Genomic DNA, 23,091 nt, shown 5'->3' on the forward strand with positions numbered 1-23,091 from the left:
GCCCATGTGCTGCACACAGCAGCATCACATCTGGACAAGAGGCAGGGGAACTATGTGAGAATGCTGTTCATCGACTACAGCTCAGCATTCAATACCATAGTCCCCTCCAAACTCATAGCCAAGCTCAGGGACCTGGGCTTGAACTATGACCTGTGCCAGTGGGTCCTGGACTTCCTGACGGGCAGACCCCAGGTGGTAAGAGCCGGCAACTGCACCTCCTCATCCATCACGCTCAACATAGGGGCCCCCCAGGGCTGTGTTCTGAGCCCCCTCCTCTACTCCCTGTACACACATGACTGCGTAGCACAGCGGAACAACAACACCATCATCAAATTTGCTGATGACACAGTAGTGGTGGGCCTGATCTCTGCCAACGACGAAAGGGCCTACCTGGAAGAGGTAGAGAACCTGTCACAGTGGTGTCAGGAGAACTGCCTCTCCCTGAACGTCAGCAAAACAAAAGAGATGATTGTGGACTTCAGGAGGTCGGGGGTCAAGGACTACAGCCCCCTCAGCATCGACGGGGCACCAGTTGAGAGAGTGAACAGTTTCAAGTACCTCGGAGCCCACATATCCGAGGACTTGACATGGACCACACACATTGACAGTGTTGTGAAGAAGGCACGACAACGCCTCTACTTCCTCAGGCGCCTAAGGAAGTTCCAAGTCAGTCAGAAGATCCTTAGGAACTTCTACTCATGTACAATAGAGAGCATCCTGACCGGCAACATCACCTCCTGGTTTGGGAATAGCACTGCACAAGACCGTAGCAGACTACAAAGAGTGACACGTTCAGCCGAACGCACAATTAGAGGGGGGCTTCCCACCCTCCAGAACATTTACAACAAGCGGTGCAAGGGGAAGGCTAAGAGAATTATTAAGGACTCGAGCCACCCGAACAACTGCCTCTTTGAACTGCTGCCGTCAGGCAAGCGATACCGGAGTCTTATGGCGAGCACAGAAAGACTCAGAAGGAGCTTCTATCCCCAGGCCATCAGGCTGCTAAACGAACAATAATCGCTAAACGAACAATAATCACTATGCAACAACCATCAAATGCACACAGCACACACACCCACACGCACACACTCACTCAAACAAACAACACACTGCAGCACCCACTCTCCACACTTTAGATCACACAAACACACTTACACTTTATATTTATTGATAAAGGATTTGCACTACAACTCGTACACCTACTGTGAATTGTACCTAAACTGCACCTCGTCCATTTATGCCTTGCACTATATAGCATTGTATATTAGTACACTGCACAGTATTGTATATTGTATGGTAACTACGTCTACGAACATTGTACATATGTCTAAACTGAACACTGTGACCTCTTTTTTTACTTCTAATTTTTACTATGTTTTTATTTCATACTTATCTTGTCATGCACAGTCTCTGGAGCGCAACAGTAAGAAGCATTTTGTACAAAAGTATTCTGTACTTCTGTATGACAACTATTAAAGAAACTTGAAACTTGAAACTTGAAACTTGGGTGACAATATTGTCACAAGGAAAGAAGAAATTACCTACCTGGGTTCCATCCTAGAGGCAAATCTTTCCTGTGACAAAATGGCATCCAATGTAATAAAAAAAGTCAACCTGATTCGAACTCGATTCTTGTACCGGATCTCCTCTCTGGTAAACAAGAATACCCTGAAGACTCTGGCAGGAGCACTCATTCAAGGGTACTACGACTATGCTTGCACCTCATGGTACTAAAGCACCTCAAAGGCGCTAAAAACAAAATTACAAACATCTCAAAACAAACTGGTCAGACTACTGCTTGACCTTACTCCTAGAACCCACCTCACCTCTGCCCACTTTGACAACCTAGGATGGCTTAGAGTAGACGACAGAGTACAGCAACTTGCAATGGGCCTGGTCTACAAGATACACTACACGACCAAGGTACCCATGTGTACATGTCAAAATACTTCCCAAAGGTCAGTGAATACCACGATCACAACACCAGAGGGAGCTCCACAAATCATGTTAAACCCAGATTCGGCTCAAACAAGGGACTAAACACGTTTCGCAATTATGCCACATCAATGTGGAATGCCCTACCCAAAGCTGTAAAGGAATGTGAATCACTACCCACTTTCAAAACCACTCTCAAAGAACACCTACGGGAGACTGCAATTCGAAACTGGCCCCTGTAAATGTCCTAACCCAACCCCCTCCAATGTACAGTAAATGACCAAGTATGGTTTTGTCAATATTCCAATGTACAGTTTTGCTTGTACAGTTGTACAGTGTCCAACACCCACCCTCCCCTCCTACCCACCCCCCCCCCCCCCCCCCCCCCCCACCCAACCACCTCCAATGTACAGTCCCCACCCACTCAACCCCACCCCACCTACCCAAACTCCTCCAATGTACAGTTTCTACGTCAAATGTATATACTCTCTTTTCTGGACTCTTTTTGTATCACAAACAGTACTGTATTTGCAAATCTGGTATGTCATAAATGTATAGATGTAGCAGTACTGTGACGGGGGCGGAGCTAGGCGATCATGGAGTAGACGTGTTTCACGTGAGCTCCCTTCTATCGTGCGAAATATACTTTTCTCCCCATTAGTCTTTATTTTATTTTTATTTGTTATTTGTCTGCTTGTTGAGTCGTCGAGTTTCAACTACTGTCGTCGACTTTTTTCAACTTTCTGCGATGTCGGTGGTGGAGACCAGATCCATGAGCACCCCAGCCAGCAAACTGCCACCGGGCCTAACCGCGCCGTCGCCCGGTATCAGTGAGATAAGCGAAGCTGTACTCTCGGTCATGACCAAACTCCATGCAGACTTTGAGACACGCTTCGCTGAAACACAAAGAAAAGTGCAGGCGGAATTTTTTGATAACCTTCATCGAGAGATGTCAGAGGAAATTAGGTTGGCGGTCGACCCGTTGAAAGACAAGATGGAGTCGCTGCACGTTGTCTCCTCGGCTAATGCTAACGAACTAGCCACGCTAACGACAGAGGTCTCACTACAAGGCGAGAGGATGGCGGGTCTGGAGACCTCCCTGCTGGCTAGGCAGGCTGAAGTTGCCAAACTACAGTCGGTAATTGTGGAAATGCAGTCCCGGGAGAGACGCTACAACATCAGGATTGTTGGTGTACCGGAGGGCAACGAGGGAGGCCGTCTCTCGGAGACCATGCCGGAATTGCTGCAGGAAATACTGTGGAAAGATGTCCTCCCCAGCCCTCCCGTATGTAAATCGGCCTACAGAGCGGGCAGGACCAGTCCTGGAGTGAACAAAGAGCCGAGGCCCATCATTGTTAAGCTGAACAGGCTTCAGCAGAGGGAGCTCATCATGCGGTCGGCCCGTGCCAGAAGGGGTAAACTAAGTCTTGGCGATCACAAAGTGGCCATTTTCGAAGACTTTACGCCGGAGGTTCAAGCACAGAGAGGAGAATACAAAGTGGTCATGTCCAGGCTATGGAAACTAGGCCTGAGGCCTACGCTATTCGCTCCCGCGAAATTATCTGTGCTGGGTAAGGACGATGATCGGCGTTCATTTTGGTCCTTGGCTAAAGCGAAGGAATATCTCGGGGGGAATAGCCGAGACTGTAGCTTGATATCTATGTCGGGTGAGTGACTTGGCGGTGTGGGCCTGAATACATTGATGGGGCGGACTACTCACAGATGCTTGTTGTCATGCCAGACATGCTAACTGTCCACTGCCTATCCAAACTAGCGGGGCATCCCAATGACTTCTGTTACTTGCTAATGCTGACCTCATGGTCGTACGTGTGTGTTGCCTCTATGAAAGCTAGCGAGCTAGCTGATCAATGTACAAAACAGATTCTAGCGTGCTAGCCGGATTCATCACTAGCTTACGCGCTAGCCTCGGGCTAGCTAGCAGGCTGTGTCTATCGCCCGCGCAGAGACACTCGAGACCCGTTAATGTTTACGTATTTTGGTTGTTGTTGCTGTTTAAGTGACATCGGTTTGCACAATTCAACGGTGATCGGGTCCTTAACACTTTGGCTGCCAGGAAACGCTTAAAAGCGTCATTCCCGGCCATGCTCAAGTTGCCGGAGGACGCTTTACAGCGTCCTTATATCAATATTTAAAAAATCTGCAATCGGATTCATATGTCCCCTCCGCTGGCCTGAGATCCACCAGGAGGACCCACTGAGCTCTCTGGCGGTTCAGGAGCGCCATCTGGTGGCCGATCGGCGCAATCGCTTAACAGGAAGTGGCATAGAGGTTGTGCTGGACGGCCATATTACTTCCGGGCACTCGCTATAGGTCCCGGCATTCTAGCTCGTCACAATACACAGCGATCGATTGCCAATAACTCGATAAACAACATGATTTGGACGTATATACCATTATACAAGCTGGAGATGGACCGGGTAAATCTACATCCCATAATGATAACATTTCTACTCTACGATGATCGCCCAACGGCGTGCGGAGACTGGGGTGAGTTTTAGCGTGTAACGTTACCGTCTTCGATACTAACTGCTATGATCAACATTTGACCCACATTAGATGATTGGTATAACGCTGCCCACGGAATTATAAACGCCCCCTAGCCCATCCGGTCAACATCAGATGATGTGTAGTAACTTCTAGAAGTACGTCTAGTTGGAATTTTTTATATCGCGCTGATTGCCATAAAACTGTATTGCATCATCAATATAATGCATTTGGGGCTATAGATCACGTTCTGGAGAAAGCTGCAGAAAGAGATGAAAACATACTTATACATTAGACCATACTTTACTATGAATATGTGAATGAAAAAGTTTAACGTTGCTACACAATGAACAATACATATAGGACTTTGAATGGGCCCTAATAATGGCAATGTAGCAATAGAATTTAAAAAGTTATAGCAATGCAAAGAAGGGGTACTTCTCCATAGACAAATAGAGCCGGCAACCTATGGTATATCATGAATTTAACCCATGGCAACCAAAGTGTTAACTAACTTCTTGTATGCTTTTATTTTTATATCCAGGCTGTTTTGAGCTTTGGGCTCCAGTAGTAGAAGGTCGGTTGAATATATATATACAATATATGATAACAGGTTGTGTCAGGTATAGCTTATTACTATCCCCGGGTTAATGAAGGTGTTTAATTCTATTCTTACATAAGTTATGTCATTCCAGCCGTTGTGCCTGATCAGAGGGGCTGTTACATGCGTGCACTTTGACCATAACCCCCTTTTTTCCCTTTCTTCTTATTGTCGATGTTTAAATGACATCTGTTTGCGCAATTTACCTGTGATCCGATCCTGCCTTAGACTATCTGCTGGTATGCTTTAATTTAATTTTGTTTTGAATTTTCCTTTATCCATTTATGCTATAACATTGTGACATTAATACGCAGACTCGGAAGTAGATGGTTACAGGGTTGATGTTGAGTTATTATATAATAATGGCTATTTTTTCCATTATAGTTGTCTCATGTTAGGGCCAAGGCTCACGGTGGTTTTCGACCGATATCTTTATTGAATTTAATTTTAATTTTAATTTGTGTTTATTGGACTAGTGGGGGTTTAATCAGGGGTTTATCTAGAGGGGGGTCGGAGTGGAGAGCGTCTTATTGGATCCATGACTCCAGTGGGAAATGATAGGAAGATGACCATCCTTAGTGGATGGGGCATAGGGAGGGGATTGGAGAGTGGGTATAGGAGGGTTTATAATAGGACGGGTGGGTTAGGGTTTAGAGTAGAAGGAGGTGGGGGGTAACTGGGGTGGTATTTTTCTGTGTTTTATGTACTGTTGTCTTATATGTGTGTAATTGTTCCTCCTCTGAACTCCTGGGATTGACCGTCTGGGCCCGCCTGGATCAGCGCCTCTGTACTCAGCCTGGCTGCACTGGTATGTTCTCTACGCATTTAGACAAACTCGACCATGGCTAAATTGAATATTTTAATTTGGAACGCAGGGGGTCTTAACGCCCCACACAAGCGTGCCAGTGTCCTTTGGTTATTGAAGAGAAGAAATATTGACATTGCTCTCCTTAGTGAGACGCATTTATTGGTGGGTGATGTGTCAAGGCTAGCAAATCGACAATATCACGTTATCTCCTCATCCTCAGCCGATGATAAGACGAAAGGAGTCGTCATAGTTACAAGACGTAACCTTGATATCAAAGTCCTGGATGTGTGGTCGGACACGGAGGGAAGGATTACTATAGCAAAAGTTGAGTTCTCTCATAGGAAGATGGCAATAATAGCATTGTATGCCCCTAACACATTTGATTCAGCGTTCTATAATACAATCACGAAGAATATGTTGGAACTTACTGGATACGCTCTCATTGTGGGTGGCGATTTTAATGCGTGCTGGGATGCGGAGATGGATAGGTCCGGGTCCTCTGAAACAAGTGACCAAAAACGGTCCTCTAAGGCCCTCAGGATGTGGGCCCAGGACACGGGGCTCGCAGACCTATGGCACTTATCCAATCCCACCCTCAAGGATTACTCTCACCTGTCAGCCAGACACAAAACCTTCTCTCGAATAGACTATGCATTCGCGTCCCCTAATATGTTTGATAGTTTCGACGTCTCATTGGTTCCCCTGGCTCTCTCGGACCACAAGGGGATTTTCCTTGTGGCAACCTTTGGCAGGCTCTCCACGAGAGCTCCCAGGTGGCGTTTTAACTCAACCTTATTAAAGAACGATGATTTCTGTTCTGAGTTCAGGAGTAAACTAGCTGAATTCTTGCAGATCAATGTTGGCACGGTCGATGACCCCAGGGTCCTATGGAACGCATTGAAAGGATTTATCAGGGGTCATGTCACACTTTTCGCCTCCAATTTGCGTAAATCCCGGTCAAAAAAACTAGAAGGACTGGAAACATTATATGCGGACCTATACGCATCTTTGCAAACTAACTATAGTGAACGACTAAACACACAACGTAAGATAGTCAAGAAAGAAATAAACTCCATACTTAAACAACAGTCTGAGTTCTTGATACATAGGACAAGGCAAAATTACTACTTTCACGGCTCCAGGCCTAGCCATCTATTGGCAATGAAAATACGCTCGAATGATCATTTCTCGGATATCCCCTCGATCAAGACGCGACAGGGTACAGTCACTACTGATTCGAAAAAGATCAACGACACTTTTAAAGAGTTTTACTCACAGTTATATAGCTCAGAGGTTAATCTCGACGACTCTAAATTTGAATCGTTCATTGGCGGGCTTGAGATACCCCACATTTCTGAGGAAGAGGCTAAGGAACTGGGGAAACCGATCACTCTTATGGAACTAAGGGAGACGATTGCTGAAATGCAGAGGGGTAAGGCACCAGGCTGGGATGGTATTCCACCCGAGGTGTATTTAGCTTTCTGGGACCAACTGGGTCCATTGATGCTCGATATGATCAATTACGCTATCGAACAAGGGGAGTTCTCAAGAGATGTCAACATGGCGTTGATTTCTTTACTTCTCAAGAAGGACAAAGATCCCAATGATTGTGGTAGCTATAGGCCCTTGAGTCTTCTCGGGGCCGATTTAAAAGTGTTTGCCAAGGTGCTGGCCCGCCGCCTGCAGAGATTTATGACGGTATTGGTACACTGCGATCAAACTGGTTTTATCCCGGGGCGCCTGGCTGCAGATAATCTTAGGAGGCTGTTGCATGTAGTCGATAACAGTAAAGACAATACAGCTCCATCCACAGTTCTGTCTTTGGATGCCATGAAGGCGTTTGACAGACTAGAATGGTCATACCTGTGGAAGGTACTTGAGGTCATGGGTCTTGGAAAGAATTTTATTCATATGATTAAAGTCCTGTATGCCTCGCCGTCGGCAATGATACTGACAGGCAAAAATTGTTCCACACTTTTCCCAGTCTCCAGATCTTCTAGACAGGGTTGTCCTCTGAGCCCAGGACTATTCGCGCTTTCCCTCAAACCATTGGCCCAATTTATTAGGCAATCGGAGGACATCGTCCCCATAATGATCAATAATACACCACACAAAATTGCTCTCTATGCGGATGACCTACTGATTTTTATGGATGAGCCTTCCCGGTCGGCCACAAAATTATTGGGAATAATCGACGACTTTGGTAAATTCTCAGGCTTTAAGATTAACTGGAACAAATCAGCCTGCCTACCTCTCAATGAGCTGGCCAAAGCGGTGCGACTACCAGCTGATATCCCCATAGTGGAACATTTTAAATACTTAGGCATAGAGATATTCCCCACGCTGAGTCAAACTACTAAGTTCAACTTCACGGGTACTTATGATAAAATACGCCAGGATCTTGACAGATGGTCGTCCCTTCCTAACTCCCTACAAGCCCGAGCTTCCATAATCAAAATGAACGTTCTGCCTAGGATACATTTTGTTAGCTCAATGCTCCCCCTGCCCCCTCCAATAGACCACTGGCGCAAGGTACAATCGATGGTATCTAAGTTTATCTGGAATAACAAACGCCCGAGAATCAAAAGAGCTACTACTCAACGTAGGAAACAAGATGGGGGCCTCGCAATCCCTGATTTTAAGCTTTATTTCTGGTCCTTTTCACTGAGACCTCTGATGTGCTGGCTAGACCCTGTAGAATGATGCTGTATCTTGGCGCTCCTTAGAAGCGGCGGCGGTCTCACCGCTAAGATTGCAGGATGTGGTGTACTCCACTGTCCCTATTTCGAAAAGCTGACTGAGGTATGGACCGATCATAACTCACGTGATCCAGACGTGGCGTAATGTACAGAAGTCGTGTGGGGTTAAATGCCCATGGCACCTGGACTCTCCAATTTTTAATAACCAGCAATTACTTGTTGGGCACAAGCCGGTTAATATTCCTCAATGGCAAAGGAGGGGGGTTCATACTCTGGAGGATATTTATGATAAGAACGGCCTCCGTGCATTTCAGGACTTAAGAGAATTTTATGATCTTCCCGGCGAGTCCTTCTTTCTTTACCTTCAACTAAGGTCAGCGCTGAGGGCGCATGGCGTGCCGTGGGCTCAAGCTTTGCAACCACACCCCTTCCTCAGGCTCATAGTGGACAGGACGACCTCCAGAGGGTTTGTCTCAGACTTTTATACGCTCTTAATTCAGTCCACGTATAAAAATTTATCATTGGATACAATCTGGCGTGTGGATATCCCGGAGTTGGACCCCGAGTTTGACTGGGATGATGTTTGGGCAAATGTGGCATTGTCTTCCCGCAACCCCAATCACCAGCAAATTAATTTTAATTATATTCATAGGACCTATCTTACACCTAGGAAGCTATTTGCTATGGGACTGATAACCAACTCTCGGTGCACTTTGTGCTCTCAAAAGGCCACTGGCACTTATATGCATATGTATTGGGATTGCCCACCATTGGCCCGCTTCTGTAGGTCAATAGCGGACAAACTTTCAGATCTGTGTGGCTTAACTATCCCATTCACAGCTGTTACGCTACTCCTGAACGATATAACAACACTACCCGCGTCCGTACAACTGAAAAGGGTTGTCCTAGCGGGCGTCACAGCGGCGAAGAAGCTACATTTACATTTACATTTACATTTAGTCATTTAGCTGACGCTTTTATCCAAAGCGACTTACAAGTTCTGTGCGACAAGACAGCAAGAAGGGTATAACTCTATCAGCTGAGTAACAATGTTCATCAAAGTGTTGCGTGTTACAGTGTAGGTTAGTTTATTAGGACAAGTGCATGACATTAAGGTTAGTCAGGGTTAGATTTTTTTCTTTTTCTTTTTTTTTATCATTTCAGATAATGGTTGAAGAAGTGAGTCTTTAGTCGACGGCGAAAGATTGGACGGGATTCGGCTGTCCTAACTGGGATGGGTAGTTCATTCCACCATTGTGGGGCAAGGACTGAGAATAGGCGGCTTCTCTTTGATGACCCTCCGGGAGCTTGGATAGGAGTAGATCTGAGGCGGCCAGAAGATGCAGAGCGTAGGGGTCTTGAGGGTGTGTAGTTAGAGACCATTGACCGGAGGTAGGCGGGAGCGGTTCCCTTTGCCGCACGGTATGCTAGGTCGAGGGCCTTGAAGCGGATACGTGCAGCAATGGGGAGCCAGTGCAGGTCCCTAAGAAGTGGGGTGACATGGGCCGACTTCGGTAGGTTTGAGATCAGGCGGGCCGCTGCATTTTGAATGAGTTGAAGAGGCTTGGTGGCAGTGGCCGGGAGGCCAGCTAGCAGTGCGTTGCAGTAGTCGAGGCGGGAGATGACTGTTGATTGGACGAGGAGTTAATAGCAATGAGATGGAAGGAGCCTGAGAAGCTCACAGTGATTAACTGGTCCCTAACACTGTTGGATGTGATTTATCTTGAGATATCCACGGCGCGGGTGATTGGGGTGGGGCAGGCTGGGATTGACCTATGGTTCGCAGCAGCTGAGAAGGTTAGGACCGCCGTGTGCGGCTGAGCGGGGTTGGGGTGCTTGTTCGGGGGAGTCCGGCGGTCTCGTGGGAGGGGGAGGAGGAAATGTCTTGTCTGTCTTGTCTTTTGTGATGTCTTGAATTTAACTAGGGATTTTATTGGGGGGCAGCTATTTAGCTAGTTCTTCGCTATTTGGTCATTTATTAGATAGTACCCCTGGAATTTTGAATTTAAAATTTAAAAAGGTTGAACTCTGTTTTCTTTTCTTTTTGTCTTTATAATTTATAAATTGTTATATTCTGTATTATTATTGTTTTTGTTATTTTCCTGTGAAGTTCTGTGTATTGTGATTGTGATTAATGTGTTGTCTTGTTTCATGTAAGTAATAATAAAAAAAATGTGATAAAAAAAAAAGATGTAGCAGTACTGTCTATCTGTATGTCGTGTATGTCATATATGTTATGATGAATTGAAAATGGGGGACCCTGATGTAAACAAGACGAAAGTATTTCTCTGGTCTGCATTCCCTTATGTATGTATTGAGCTGTACTGTACTGTACCCATTCTGCAATCTGTTAATAAAGTTTTCAATCAATCAATCAATCAATCAAACTTACTCTGTCCTACTCTTGTCCAGGGTAACTTACTGCCCTACTCTTGTCCAGGGTAACTTACTCTGTCCTACTCTTGTCCGGGGTAACTTACTCTGTCCTACTCTTGTCCAGGGTAACTTACTCTGTCCTACTCTTGTCCAGGGTAACTTACTGCCCTACTCTTGTCCAGGGTAACTTACTGTCCTACTCTTGTCCAGGGTAACTTACTGTCCTACTCTTGTCCAGGGTAACTTACTGTCCTACTCTTGTCCAGGGTAACTTACTGTCCTACTCTTGTCCAGGGTAACTTACTCTCCTACTCTTGTCCAGGGTAACTTACCTCGTATTTATCAAATATCTGGCGATGATGGAAGTATGCGTGAGAGAATATCCTATAGATACGACGGCAGACCGAGCCCAGCTTGGCCACGGATGACTCCTTGATACTAACCCTGGGGGACAGAATTAGGTCCTGTTAGTTAATTGTAAGGTATGTATAATATAATGATGTGTTATTCTTGTATCATATCAATTTTATCATCCATTTCAGGTTAACACTGCTAATGGGGGTGGGGGGCAGCAAACGTCTTCTATGACTATTCCATGATAAATATACATTCATGTTCAAATATTACTTTAATTTTGTTTACCGCAGTGAATATCGCAGGCCTTGTTTCAGTCTAGCTTCATGAAGTCTGATATTATTATTCCTTCAAAGTGAATTAGATCTACCAGCAGCCAAGCTTGACTTAAAAAACATCACTGGTTAAATAAAAGAACACATTTGAATGACATTTCTGCCAACGCTTTAAGATATGCATGCTTTTTCCATTACTTCCAATCCAATCTACAAATCCCACGCCTTGTCCTGGTCTTCGATGTCCATAGGAACACAAGAGTCTAGCTGTAACTATGTGTGGGTGGTGAATGATGGCTGACCTGCTAGGGAAGTATTTGTTGCTGTTGAGAAGGCAGGCAGCTCCGTCCAGCGTGTGCCTGGTGTAGTCAATGGCAGGGCACTAAGAGAACAGTGACAGAAACAGTGACATCACTTCCTGTATTGAGAGCAATGCTTCACCTTGACGCCAGAACCCCAAAAGAGAGATCTTTCCATGCATGGTGATGCCTCATAAACACAAATCACTGAATCTTGGTGCTCATCCTTCAACCAAATGTTCTTAAAAATAAAACCCCATGAAATAAAAATAGATGTTTATGTTCTTTTATCACATGTCTTGCACTGATTGTCACTTATACACCAGTATCTGTCCCAACAAAGACAAAAAAGTAGTTTTGTAGGTATTCTTAATGGTATTTTAGTTTGTAATTTCCTGGAAAACGATAAAAAAAAAACGTTGGCATCCTGCACACATATACAAATTTTGCATCCAATTAAATGTTTAGAATGCTAGCTAACGTTACTAATGTTGCATAATGTTGCTAACATTAGCTTGCTAACTAATGGGTCAACCGTAATGCACGTTCAGCGCTATTGGTTACAGTAAACGCCAATCAATATCCACGACAAGTCCCTCCCTAGCTTCCTGTTTTTACATGAAACGCATAAAGATGTGGAATCAAATAGCATTCTGCTAGCCGTTTCATGGGGACTTTAGAAGAAGTCGATTTTATTGTCAATGTACACAAGGCAATGGAAATTTGTCTTTTTGCATATCCCTCCTGGTTACACGTACACACAGTCCTCATATCCCTCCTGGTTACACGTACACACAGTCCTCATATCCCTCCTGGTTACACGTACACACAGTCCTCATATCCCTCCTGGTTACACGTACACACAGTCCTCATATCCCTCCTGGTTACACGTACACACAGTCCTCATATCCCTCCTGGTTACACGTACACACAGTCCTCATATCCCTCCTGGTTACACGTACACACAGTCCTCATATCCCTCCTGGTTACACGTACACACAGTCCTCATATCCCTCCTGGTTACACGTACACACAGTCCTCATATCCCTCCTGGTTACACGTACACACAGTCCTCATATCCCTCCTGGTTACACGTACACACAGTCCTCATATCCCTCCTGGTTACACGTACACACAGTCCTCATATCCATCCTGGTTACACGTACACACAGTCCTCATATCCCTCCTGGTTACACGTACACACAGTCCTCATATCCCTCCTGGTTACACGTACACACAGTCCTCATATCCCTCCTGGTTACACGTACACACAGTCCTCATATCCCTCCTGGTTACACGTACACACAGTCCCCCACACGTATGTATTTCATGCGAGAGGTCACAGAGCAGGGTCGCCTGCAGTGCAGGTTTTTGGGGTTCAGTGCCTTGCTCAAGGGCATTTAGACAAGATGGTGGGCACCGTAGATGTAATACCAGCCACCCTTCGGTCACCAGCTCACAGCTGGAATACACCACTCCTGTCGGGGGCGGGGATCGAACCTCTAGGCCAGGGGTTCGGCCTCGTTTATGAAGGGGCAAGACATGGCAAATACACACAGCTGCCAGGTGGAAAACTCCATCTGAGTTGGGCTTTTTTTTCTTTTTTTTAATGCACTGTCACTTACCCGCGACTTTGGGTCGCGACCCGTAGTTTGAGAACCGCTGCTCTAGGCCATCCTGGTAGCCGGGGACGTGGTGGACTCACCTCTTTGGGGGTCTTGTGGGGGCGGGACACAGGAAGGTCCACTGCTCTGTGGTGGACTCACCTCTTTGGGGGTCTTGTGGGGGCGGGACACAGGAAGGTCCACTGCTCTGTGGTGGACTCACCTCTTTGGGGGTCTTGTGGGGGCGGGACACAGGAAGGTCCACTGCTCTGTGGTGGACTCACCTCTTTGGGGGTCTTGTGGGCGGCACACAGGAAGATCCACTGCTCTGTGGTGGACTCACCTCTTTGGGGGTCTTGTGGGCGGCACACAGGAAGATCCACTGCTCTGTGGCCGTCATCTGGGTGCAGGTGTCCGGGTGGCACTCGCTCTGGGGATGCAGGAACAACATTTAGGTCACAAGGAGGGAGGCGCTTTATCCAAACAGGACATGGCTTGAGAAACATTAGACATTGGTTAAAGGGTGGAAAAGTTAAAGGAACGCATATAAATTTGGATTTTTTTTTAGTATCGAATAAGGTATTATATGAATGACTCACGTTGGGGTCCTGGGGGGAGCGGGGGGGGGGGGGGTGGGTGGGGGGGAGAACGAGCGAGTGTTCATGTCTGTTATTTTTCTTTTTGGTTTTATGTATTTGATTTAGTCTTTTCTTATATATTTAATTATATGTTATCTGGCCCCTCTGGCTGTGGATCTGGTGGTTGTGGGCTCGGGCCGGGGGGGGCTGCGGTTCGGGGTCTCTGCGGGTAGAGGCATCAAAGAGGCGTGGTGCTCTGGCTCGCCGGACTGTGGGTCCTCCGGGTTGAGATCCGTGGCTGCCGGATCTGGAGATGGAGGGGGCTCAGGAGGTTCACTATACAGTAAGGGGTTAATTCCTATTCCTTTACCTAGAATTTAAGTGGCGACTTATTTAATTTATACTCTGTTTTTATTATTTTGTTAGTCCAATTTATTATCATTTTGTGTTATTATTATTACTACTGTTATTGTCATGTGAAGTCCTGTCTATTATTGTTGTTTATTATTATTATTGTGTCTTGTCTTGTTTTGAAAAAAGAAAATGAATAAAAAGATTTGATCGGGGGAAAAAAGACATTGGTTAAAGGAACACACCAACATTTTGGGAAATTCACTTATCGTCTTCTCCAGAGAGAGACAAGAAGATAGATACCAGGGCGGCTAAGTGGTGCAGTGGGCAAGGCGCTCGCCACTAATGCAGGAGATGCTGGGTTCGAGCCCAGTTCTCGGCATTGCTACCAGCTTGGCTGGTCGTTCATACTAACACAATTGGCAGTGTTAGGGGTGGGAAGCTGGTGGGTGGGGATCGGCCGTTGTGGACAGCGACTCCTACAGGTCGGTTGGTGCGCCTGCGCAGCAGAATCAGGAAGCAACAGGGGCGGCGTGTCCCTCCCACGCAGACCCTCGCCGCTGAGAGATCACGCTGTGCAGGTGAAAAGATGCGACAGCTGCCTCCTCGTGTACCGGAGGGAACACGTGATGCAAGGCTTGGTCCACATTGCAGCCGGCCTGTGGGAGGCATGGCCTAACAGCGTTCGAAACAGGGGAGGGTAGAATTGGACGATACGAAATTGGGATGGGAGAAAAATAGAAAATTGGAGAAAAAGTAGATAAAAAAAAAAGAAGATAGATACCAGTTTCCTCTCTGTGCTTTCAGTAGAAAGCTATCTGGCTGCACGTTAGCCTAGCTTAGCACAATGAATGGACAGTGCCGGTTAGCCGAGGCATTGTCCAACTAACACCTCTCCCAAGGGCTAACCGGCACTGTCTGCTTCCATTCATTGTGCTAAGCTAGGCTAACATGCAGCCAAATAGCTTTCTACCGAACGCACAGAGAGGAAACCTGGTATCTATCTTCTTGTCTCTCTCTGGAGAAGACGGTAAGCTAATTTCCCCAAAATGTTGGCGTGTTCCTTTAAAGCCGCACCCAGCTGCACTGGGTGAGCGACAAGGGGCCCAGAGGGTTTGTTTGCAGTGACGGACCCAAGAACAGCAGCGGCTGGACCAGAGTGAAAATGACAGGAGCACAGAGGAGCGACTGTGGTGGAATCAGACTCATCAATCAAGGTCGTGGACTAATCTTCATGATCAATATAGGTTTAATAGTAACACATATAGTACAAAGTACACATAGATTTAATGAGCTTGCTGAGAGGAGTGTTTTCCAGTGGACACCTGGGAGATCACTGAGGGAGAGATGGGGACACTGAGTTTAAGAGTAAAGAGGGTGGGGGACCCTGATGGAAACAAGACAAACGTCTTTCTCAGGTCTGCATCCCCTTAACAATTGTATGTATTGAGCCGTACTGTATTGTACCCATTCTGCAATCTGTTAAATAAAGTTTTCATTCATTCATTCATTCATTCATTCATTCATTCATTCATTCATTCATTCAGCGAGGTGTGATATTTAGGCTGTTGTTGGGACATCCAAAAGGGATTCCTGCACACAGCGAACACGTGACAAATCAACACACAGGATAAACAAGCATCAGACTTGCTTTTATAAAACTGAGAATTGAGAGTGCAAAATAAATCTCCAGTTATGCAGAAATGGCCAACCTCATTGTGTAAAATGGTTATGCTTATCAAACTAGGTAAGCCAGGTAAGCCAATGCTTACAAACATGAACTTAGCGTACAGGTTCTCTCAAGCTGACAACGCACTGCAGCTGCAGTGCCCCCCCCCCCCCCCCCTAGCACCGATAGGAAGCGTTGCGCTGCAGCGCATCAACAGGAAGACCATACACTACGGGGACGACCAAATGCCGTGGAGAGACGGTGACAGCGAGGAGAGGAAGTCGAGCTGCCACGGGAGCAGAGGAGAGGAGGAGAAGAGGAGAGGAGGAGAAGAGCTGCCACGGGAGCAGAGGAGAGGAGGAGAAGAGGAGAGGAGAAGAGCTGCCACGGGAGCAGAGGAGAGGAGGAGAAGAGCTGCCACGGGAGCAGAGGAGAGGAGGAGAAGAGCTGCCACGGGAGCAGAGGAGAAGAGAAGAGCTGCCACGGGAGCAGAGGAGAAGAGGAGAAGAGCTGCCACAGGAGCAGAGGAGAAGAGGAGAAGAGAAGAAGAGCTGCCAAGGGAGAAGAGAAGAGGAGAAGAGAAGAAGAGCTGCTACGAGAGCAGAGGATGTACAAGCAGGGAGCGAGTGGAGTTTCTTTTAGGGATGCCCCAATCGATCGGCCACCGATCGTTATCGGCCGATAATCAGTATAAATATGCGATCGGTGATAATGCTTTATTTTCGCCGATTGTCAAAACCGATCGAAAAACATGATCCAATTCTTAGCGGAGTTCTCACTCGCCGAGTTCTGTCTGAGAGCTGCAGCGTCTGCTCCTCCTCCTCCTCCTCCAGCCCCTCCCGCACCCATGTAAACAAGCTCGGGCAATAGTCTGCTCTAACCTGCATGCGACCTCCGTGAGCTAACGTTAGCTACCGTTACAAAATGACCCAGTCAACTATTCACTTTTAGTTTAATACATGATGAGGCATTGTCTAACGCAGGGGTCGGGAACCTATGGCTCGCGAGCCATATATGGCTCTTCTGGTGACAGCATATGGCTCCCAGAAATGTTTGAGAAAAAAAAAAAAAAAAAATTCTATACTTGTGATATTTCTTAATAATACTGTGTCATTTAAAAGTAAACAGAAATTAGTTTTGAAGATACAGCTAATAGTATCTGTAGCTAAAGATATAGCGAGCAGAGCTGGCGAGGGAACACAAGTGGACAGAAATAAAAAATCTTCAACCTGAAGACCAGCTGATTCTTAAAACTTGGAACGAGCTTCCTGTGACATACCACACAATGCAGCGTGAGTATTGCCGTATTGACCATGTTTGGCTCTACATATGCATGTGGGCAGTCATTCTCGCATATGAGGAACATTAAGACCAACCTACGCTCACGTTTAACTGATGGAAGCCTCAACGCCTGAAGCTCAACCTCACCAGGTATGAACCAGATTACAAGGCCATCAGCAAAACCATGCAGCACCAGAAGTCGCATTAAAAGTAAGACATATTTAATTTATTATACGTTAAACATACTATATGGCTCTCAATGAAATATATTTAGAAATATTTGGCTTTTATGGCTCTCCCAGTCAAAAAGGTTCCTGACCCCTGGTCTAACAGTATCTAGCCAGCTAGCTACTGATAGCTCCTGATATCAACAAATGCTCCAGCAATAGTCTAGTACTAGTGTATGATACCTCCGTTAGCTCACGTTAGCTCACGTTAGCTCACTGTTCAAAACTAAATGTCCCATTCAACTAAATAGTTCACTGAGGCGTTGTCTTAACGTTATCTAGCCGGCTAGCAGTAGCTACAGATAGCTCCTGATATCAATGTCTTATAACATTGACTTGATGCGTATTCGAGCCCCGGCTTGCATCGCAGTCACAAACGGGGCTGGCTGAGGGAGTAGGGTATATCTGCAGAGCCGCAGATATACCCTGCTGAGGGCATGCTGAATGTGATTTGATCAAAGCAGAGTATACACACAGACAGTGGAGATAGCGAGCATTTTGACTTGTTGCGTGGTGGCGATGTCTCGCAGATAATACAACTACAAGTATAATTATATAATATATATATTTTATAAAAATAAAAAATAAATTATATAAAATAATTATTTTTCTATCAAACGCGATCGATATCGGATCGGCCGATATGGCTCAAGACGATCGGTGATCGGTATCGGTGGCAAAAAACGTGATCGGGGCATCCCTAGTTTCTTTATTTAAAAAATATTGGCCTTGTAGTTAAAACTAAATTAAATTATGATTTTGTCTTCACACGATCATGAAAACAAAATAGGGATAAAGCGTTTATTGTCCCACATGCCGCGTTGCTCTGATTTTGTCTTGTGTTGTAAATGCAGCACACCCTTCCTCCACAGCGGTACGTTCCGCTCCTCCCCCCCCCAAGCACACACACAGTAGTTTCAGCTCATATCGAGCCACGTGCGTTTCTCCAGTTATTTTGAAACGTCTTTGGTAACTTATAGAAGATGACAGAAGAAAGGCAGCCTTTGGTCGAGAAGAAAGGAAAAACGAATCGCCGTCATCATTTGATGTTCTCAAATCAATTAGTAATTGTGTTTAATAATCACGATTTCAATATAAAATCAAAATAATAGTGATTATGATTTTCGCCATAATCAAGCAGCCCTAGTTGAAACTACAGTGAAAAGCAAGCAACAAACTAGTAAACAACATCTGTAGTTGGGCCAACATTGTATTGAAGTACAAAACAGCTTTTTTTCTCTAGAAAAACTAAATGTGTTTTTTCAGGGGCGGCAAGGCTGGAAATAGATCAGTGGTGTGAGGTGTTGCAGGGGGGACGGTGTGGGGTTGTACATAGAAAACAATAGGGGCAGCTGTTTTGACTGGATGTATTTTGGCCTTCACCGTACCCTCTCGCTAGCTTTCAGTGAGGGAGGGGCAGTGCCTCACCAGAGCAAACCACAACTATGTGGTTAAACAGATTTTATTTTCTGAAACAGGTGAGTGTTTCTTTAATAAAGTTCATAAAATGGTAAATGGACTGCACTTATATAGCACTTTTATCCAAAGCACTTAACAAGCAAAGTGCCGACCTGCTCATCGGGAGCAGTTAGGGGTTAAGTGTCTCGCTCAAGGACACTTCGACATGCTGCCGGGAGGAGCCAGAATCTAACCGGGAACCTTCTCATTACCAGACGACTGCTCTACCTCCTGAGCCACTGTTGCCCCCTATAAATGTACCATGTGTTTTAGAGCATCGTCATTTGAGGGGGTTGCCAGGAGGGCAAAAGGTCAGATCGTCACACAGGTTGTGGGCCGTTGGGCTAAATATCGACCAAGCAGACATAAGCTTCTTAGGTCTCATTTGTATCATTATGTTTGTTGATATACAGTACTTGTGATAGGAGCACACTTACCTGCAGCTTGACTGCTAGTCCGTTCAGTTCCAGACAGAATTGCCTACAGTGGAGAAACGGACGACATGGAGACGTGTGTGAAGAGAGAAAGAGCAACGTGTGAGCGTGCGATGGTCACACAATACCGTGTGCATTAGACGTCAGATAGACACGTGTGATGTCGTTCTGCTACCATAGCTACCTGAGGTGCTCGTGCTACCATAGCTACCTGAGGTGCTCGTACTTCCACACACCCTCGTCCTGGCCCTCGGGAGGCTCAAGGATCTTGTCAATGTTGGAGCAGTCTGACCGAATGTTCTGCTGGATGTACTGTCACAGAGCCCACAGACAATCTATTTTAATTTCAAACCTTTGTTTATTCTCGAGAAAAGGCATTGAGGGGTTTCCCTCGTTTACAATAGTCATGCATTGAATAAATGTACAAATGTAAATGTCATGCAAACATCGGTAGAGGCCCTCAGTCAGTCAAAGCAAGTTGACAAAAGGCCTCATCTATATTTGGTATCCATGTCTTTGTTTACTGCAGTCATTCTAGACCTATAGGTTTGTTTGACAATGTAAGGACTACGGCTATCAACCCAACAAGAATGACTGTCATTATGACACATACACACACACACCTGTTGGACGGCAAGGGTGCTGTCCATCTCCTCAAATGATTCATCCGGCCAGTTATAGAAATCCTATAAGTCGTAGAGACACGTTTATTACACATGTATTCATGGACAACATTAGTAGTAACCTGGCTAGCTACTACTAGCTACTGCAGGTTGACAGTTATCTAACAACGTTAATAATAATCTAACAAAGATAATAACACTAACGTTGGCAGGGTAACGTAACGTTCATCGTCATATTTCCAGAAAAGAAATGAACAATTACATAATGAATATTATAATATTAACGTTAGTTAAGACATTAAAAAAAAAAAAAAAAAAAAAAAAAAAAAAGGTCCCCAATACAATAGCAAACAACGCTACTGAGACAAGACAAGAGTAACATTAATTGACGTTAGCTAACTGGATGTGCTAAGTGTACATTATTATAACAACATCTCTAACACAGTAGCTACCGGGAGCTAACTGGCTGACAGACAGGGACGGGGCTATGGCTCTACAACATGACAATGGAGCGTCCCGTTCGTTAGCACCATCTTAACATCGCATGCACAGCTAAAGCGACCTCGGTCCAGTGGCTACAGATACACACAGCTAGTATTTTACTGGCAATGCTGGAGCACTCTGATCGACACAATGCAACGAGATGTCCCCACTAGGAATGATATGCAGAGCCCGGTCAGCTGGCCAGTAGAACAGGCCGAGTCCTTCCTCTGTTGTCTCTCTGTGACCCAGTTGTGTACAAAAAGACGAACATTTCCTATGATCTTCAACGAAACACTGTTCTCCGAGCCTTTAAGCCCCGTCCGTGATATTTTGTTGGCCGTTTTGATGTCTAAAAACGTACCTTTGCCTTGGTTCCAGGCCGATTCCTCCTGAGAACTGCAGCACCCTCCGCCATGACCATCTCGACAGAATACCCGGATGCCTCTGAGGCGCTCTCTTGTGTGATGAGGGTGTATCGGGATGTGAACAGAACACCAGCGACTAGGCTTCATGGAGCTCAAGAGGTCATCGTTGTTTTATTGGGAGTCATCAGTGTTTGAATATGATTAATTGAAAATGGGGGACCCTGATGTAAACTAGACGAAAGTCTCTCTGGTCTGCATTCCCTTAACAATTGTATGTATTGAGCTGTACTACTGTACCCATTCTGCAATCTGTTAATAAAGTGTTCAATCAATCAATGGTCAAGCTGCAAAGCCGCAGTAATTGTAATCTTAAAAGTAGTTTATAAACCTATGTCTAACCTTAAGGGGCAGTTCCCCCCCCCCCCCCCAACAAGGTGCATTGTGTAAATGGTGCAGCATATTTTGATACCGATCATATATTTATGTTCTTTTAAAAGTAGTTCCTGGTTACTAATGGTTCTGGGTGTACAAAACAGCTTTAGGTGCAGCATCTTTTATACAGCAATATAACGTATGTGCATTGTAGTACATTTATCTTTTGATACTGTTGATGTATACTGCACTGAAAGTCAATGACAACTACTATTTGGAATGACATTCAATCTTCACAAGAACAGCATGAAAACCTGAGACAATATTCAATAGTTGACTTTTATTATTGTAACAAAACATAACCAGAATTATTTACAATTGAATGACATAGAAAAAAATAACAAACACACAATGAGGAAACCTTATTTCTTCTCTTAGGGATGGATGGGAGCTTTACACAGTGAAATAACTCAATCTACATATTTGCCCAGGATATCGGCATCACGGAACAGGAAGTAGTCCTGGAAGGGGAAAGAAAGAAGAGCAATCAGACTACAAATATCAATAACATTCAAAGTAATAATATATATCCACATCCGTCTCTGTACATAACTGCATATAACCCTTTTTTACATATCTGTATACTATATCCAATACATATCCCTTACTAGTTACACTGTGTCAGCCAGTATGACTACTACCATTGTACCACTGTACATATTAATACTACAACTTAATGCTACAACTCTGTACATACATCTGATTAGCAATATTACTCAGTAGTACCAATTTATATATTTTATATCCAGTTTAATTACCTGTAAAATGTATATTACATTTGCACTCTGGTTGGATGCCAAACTTATTTACGTTGTCCTGTATTTGTGCTGTATAATGACAATAAATTATAATCTAATCTAATGAGACCGGCAGTATACATGTGAACAGTGAATATCACACCTCTGAATAATATAAATTAAATGAAACGTGAAAGAGACCGTACCTGGTCTTCCAGATTGATTTTAGTTCCACCATATTCTGGTAGAAGGACCTTATCTCCAACCGTCACGCTGACTGGCAGCAGGTGTCCTTTCTGAAAGACACAGACAATTACATACTACTCAGAACTAAAGAGAAATGGCTGTAATTGGCCCAGTCCTAGAGAAGGCCAGCTCACAAAGCTATGCACCACAATCTCCTAAGATATTGCTTTATTGGTCCCCTTGGGGGAAATTCATGCATCATAGCAGCATGGGGGAGGGGAGGTACAGATATGGGCAGGGTAATAGTAGAAAGACATACATATATAGGCAATAGAATTAGATCTGAATATAAAAATATGAAAAGAATAAACAGTGTCAACAAAGCTGCAGATGAGGGTCTGTATGCCCCGTCGGTTATATTACATTGCAATAAATATAGGCAATAAAGAATTTTTATCTGAATATATTCTATGAGTAAGTGTCAAATTAAACGGTGTACACAACGCACCCTAACCGTCATACGTTGTAGTCTGCAGGTTTTAGTGGTTAACCCTTTCACTACCAAATGGTTAACCCTTTCACTGCGACAATACAGAAGGTTACACCCTTTCACTGGCACACGCCAAAGGGTTAACCCTTTCACAACCACACACAGGTCAACCCTATCACTAGTGAAAAGTTAACCTTCTGTAGTGTGGTAGTGAACGGGTTAAGAGTCGGACACACTTAGTGGACATTTTTTTATTGTGTATGGTCCTTTATTAACCCAAGAATTTGGATGAATAGAGAATTGAATCAGGACCAACTTGAG

At 45.0% G+C, this 23,091-nt stretch overlaps 1 protein-coding gene across 4 annotated transcripts in view; it reads right to left on the reverse strand.

Annotated features, from left to right (window-relative positions):
• The window catches only part of LOC311224893 (MOB-like protein phocein), a 46,868-nt gene that overhangs the window by 20,348 nt on the left and 3,429 nt on the right, over positions 1 to 23,091 (reverse strand). For 2 of the 4 annotated variants that reach the window (XM_084310041.1, XM_084310040.1), the window contains exons 1-7: positions 20,922 to 21,025; positions 20,078 to 20,140; positions 19,666 to 19,766; positions 19,458 to 19,500; positions 13,800 to 13,886; positions 11,856 to 11,935; positions 11,257 to 11,368 (exon numbers count right to left, since the gene is read on the reverse strand). In XM_084310041.1, coding sequence (XP_084166167.1) covers positions 11,257 to 11,368; positions 11,856 to 11,935; positions 13,800 to 13,886; positions 19,458 to 19,500; positions 19,666 to 19,766; positions 20,078 to 20,140; positions 20,922 to 20,981 — 546 coding nt within the window. In that variant the 5' untranslated portion in view covers positions 20,982 to 21,025. Of the gene's footprint in view, positions 1 to 11,256; positions 11,369 to 11,855; positions 11,936 to 13,799; positions 13,887 to 19,457; positions 19,501 to 19,665; positions 19,767 to 20,077; positions 20,141 to 20,921; positions 21,026 to 21,622; positions 21,819 to 22,300; positions 22,391 to 23,091 lie in introns of those variants that run through there. The other 2 variants (XM_084310043.1, XM_084310042.1) reach the window with 2 other exon arrangements.

The sequence above is a fragment of the Notolepis coatsorum genome, assembly GCF_963971535.1.
Source record: "Notolepis coatsorum genome assembly, chromosome: 3".
NCBI lineage: Eukaryota > Metazoa > Chordata > Actinopteri > Aulopiformes > Paralepididae > Notolepis > Notolepis coatsorum.